The sequence below is a fragment of the Sesamum indicum genome, linkage group LG8 (genome assembly GCF_026168435.1).
Source record: "Sesamum indicum cultivar Baizhima isolate 11 linkage group LG8, ASM2616843v1, whole genome shotgun sequence".
Taxonomy (NCBI): domain Eukaryota; kingdom Viridiplantae; phylum Streptophyta; class Magnoliopsida; order Lamiales; family Pedaliaceae; genus Sesamum; species Sesamum indicum.
Window position 1 is genome coordinate 20,600,387 of NC_142664.1, and position 3,036 is coordinate 20,603,422.

General features: G+C 29.9%; 1 protein-coding gene across 1 annotated transcript; it reads left to right on the top strand.

The window, feature by feature from the left end:
- The first annotated feature begins 727 nt into the window (after positions 1-727).
- Positions 728-1,552, top strand: LOC105168261 (uncharacterized). Its single transcript, XM_011088270.3, has one exon. The coding sequence runs from the start codon at positions 933-935 to the stop codon at positions 1,329-1,331; it is 399 nt and encodes a 132-aa protein (XP_011086572.1). The 5' UTR covers positions 728-932; the 3' UTR covers positions 1,332-1,552.
- The last annotated feature ends 1,484 nt before the right edge of the window (positions 1,553-3,036 follow it).

Genomic DNA, 3,036 nt, shown 5'->3' on the forward strand with positions numbered 1-3,036 from the left:
ATATTTTATTATTACATTTATATAATCATATCTCCATAAAGTATTTCTTAAATATACAACTGGCATAAATTTTATATAAAAGTGTGAATATAAAATAAAACATAAAGTAATACATCAATCTAATTGATTCTTTTACCTAGCTAGCCAACAAATATAGAATCAATTTGTACGAATTCATTTTTGATAATTTTGTCCTGTAATTTTAAAGATTTCATATATTAAGAACAAAATTTACCCTCATTTGCTAAGATTCATAAAAGTGCACGTGTGTAATTAGCTTAATTGGATGCACTTCTCCAACATTAATGGTAGCAAAGACCGGCCAATTTTGTTCCTAATGTGCTATTCTTTTAAGAAAATTACAGAATAAAATTATAAAGATAAATTTATACAGAACTAAAACTGCGGCCTTCCAAACATATTGAATTAAAAATACAATTTTTGGGACAAACAAGATGCATGCTCTCATAGATGCATGTCGCAAGCAACAGCGATGTGTCAATGTTGAACAATTGTTCAAACCAACATTAAAGCAAAAGCACTCATTCATAGATTAATGTGATGTTCAAAGTGGCCAAAATCTTTCTTTCTCTCATCCAACAAAACATCCTTCGCTCTCAGTAAAAGACACCAACAATGTCCACTTTAGTTGTCCCTTTATTAAAGAAAACATTAAAAAAAAGAAAAGAAAAACCTCACCTTTTTTTAAATTCAAAAATCCCACTCTTATTTCACCCCAAGAATTTGCATAAAACCTTCTCAACATCCTACTGATTCTTGTTTCATTCCTCCCTTTCTTCCCACTCAAGAACACAAATTAATTTTCTTTCTTTCTTTTTTTTTTTTTTAATTTTCCTGCCCAATTGATACAAACCCTTGAGCCAATTTATCAGAAATAGTTAAAACCTTTAAGTCCGGAAAATTCAAGAGAAATGTCACAACCTAATTATGATGTGTACCCTCATCCTGTCATGACCACACAGCCTGATTCTTCCCACTCCGACGGCTCATTTGGGCCGGTTTTCGCAGTCTTGGCCGTGATCGTGGTGGTGTCAACGGTGGCTTGCGTGCTCGGACGGCTGTGCAGCAGGCGGCACCACCGCGGAAAGGAGGCAGCCCACAAACCCCCCAAGGCCAGCAAGCAGAGCCAAGGACTAGGCCCTAAAGAGTGGCAAAAACCAAACTTCAATATGAGAGATGGAGACATAGAATTCGGATTCGACAAGAGAAACCCTTCTGGCAAAGGGCCTAAAAATGGAGGAAAGGGAAAACCACCGCATCATCAAAACGGTGCACATAAACCGGAAGTCAGATTTTCAGACAACGTTTGATGGTGGTTTGCATGCATGGTGCGTGGAGATGGAGGTATACGTTTGAGTAGTATTCTAGTAGTTTTTATTGGTCGAGTTCTTGAATTTTCTGTTATTACCTAAGTCCTATGGTTAGATTTTCTTTGTAGCATTTTGTGGAAGTCAAGGAGCACTCATCTGCAAATGTAATATGGTATAAATGGGATTTTCAAGGGATTAATTATGGCTATCTTCATGTCTAATGTATACTTTAAAGTAACTATTCATTTTTTTAAATTAAATATTAACTGTATAATGATTAATAAATATATGTAATTAAATTAAATTTTTAATCAAACTCTGTCGCAATTAAATTGATAATAATTTTGCGCCGGAAAGGCTAAAGAGAAATTGGTAACAAAATAATTGTTTGCTTTCCCCAATAATTCTGTTGACTTGGTCAATTTTGTGGATGCTCCAGATTTCGAGGCTTTAATTTGTTTGGACTTTGGACTTGCTTTTCTGAAAAAGGGATATTTTGTTCTAATTAATTAATTCAAACAAATAATTATTTAATACCTTTTTTTGCCACAACCATTGTGCAATTTTTCATCAAGCATTGTTCTTCGAAATAATCATCATCATTAATTGCCAAAAGTTTAAGCCAAGCTTAAACAATATAATTTTTCATCATAATTAGTTATAATAATTAAAAATAAAAAATTATAATGTATACTGATTAATTATTATAGTTGCACAATGTCTATCATCCATAGCTTCTGCGAATGATGCCAAAATATTAATTATAATTAAAAATCGTGATAAGTGCTCTAATGTTAGCTAAAATCATGAAAAATATTAATTATTATGAATTTTTTGTCATTATTAATTATATATCATGGTTAAAATTAAAAAAAAAATTATAGTGAATACTAATTAACCAAGGCTGACCAATGGCTATCAATTGTGGTTTCTACAAGCGTGTGGCTAGAATATTAACCATAGTTAAAAATATGATAAATATTTTGATCATCGCTAAAATTATTATAAATATTAATTACCAATGATTAAAATTTCATTTTTGTATTAATTGTATTTGACCGGGATATATAGATATGATTTATTTAATATTGTTTTCGAATTATAATTATATATAATTTAGGGAATAAACTATTCATTTTGCAGTGAGATGCATGTCAATCAAAATTGGTTGATGTTTTATTTATGCCATGTTAAGAGAATAAAACTGAGTTGAATATTTTCGTCCAATTAATAAGATTTTGAATTCTCGTGGCGTTCATGTATAAAAATAATAAATAAAATACGTATAAAAATATCATACTTCAGCAATCAAAGTTCAACTATATTAACTAAAAAATAATAAATTATATATAAAAATATCAGCTCCGGCTCGAATTTTATTAGTTAGTTGAAGTTCGTATTATTGGGTTTAATGTAATTTACCCTTTGTGATATTGTAAATGAGCATATTACTCAATTTACCTTATGTGTTAATTAAATTGAAGTAATTTACCCTCTATTTAAAGAGAAAAATGCTTCATTTTAAAAAAATATAGAGGATTAAATTATTAATTTTTTTTATAAAAAAATAATTTACTCATAGACTATAATAACACATAAAAATTACATTAACTTTCATCAAATATTAAAGAAGTTTTGAGTTCGAACCCCGACTCTTCTGCTTGCACATTATGGTTATAATGATAAAAAAAAGTACTAGTGAGAA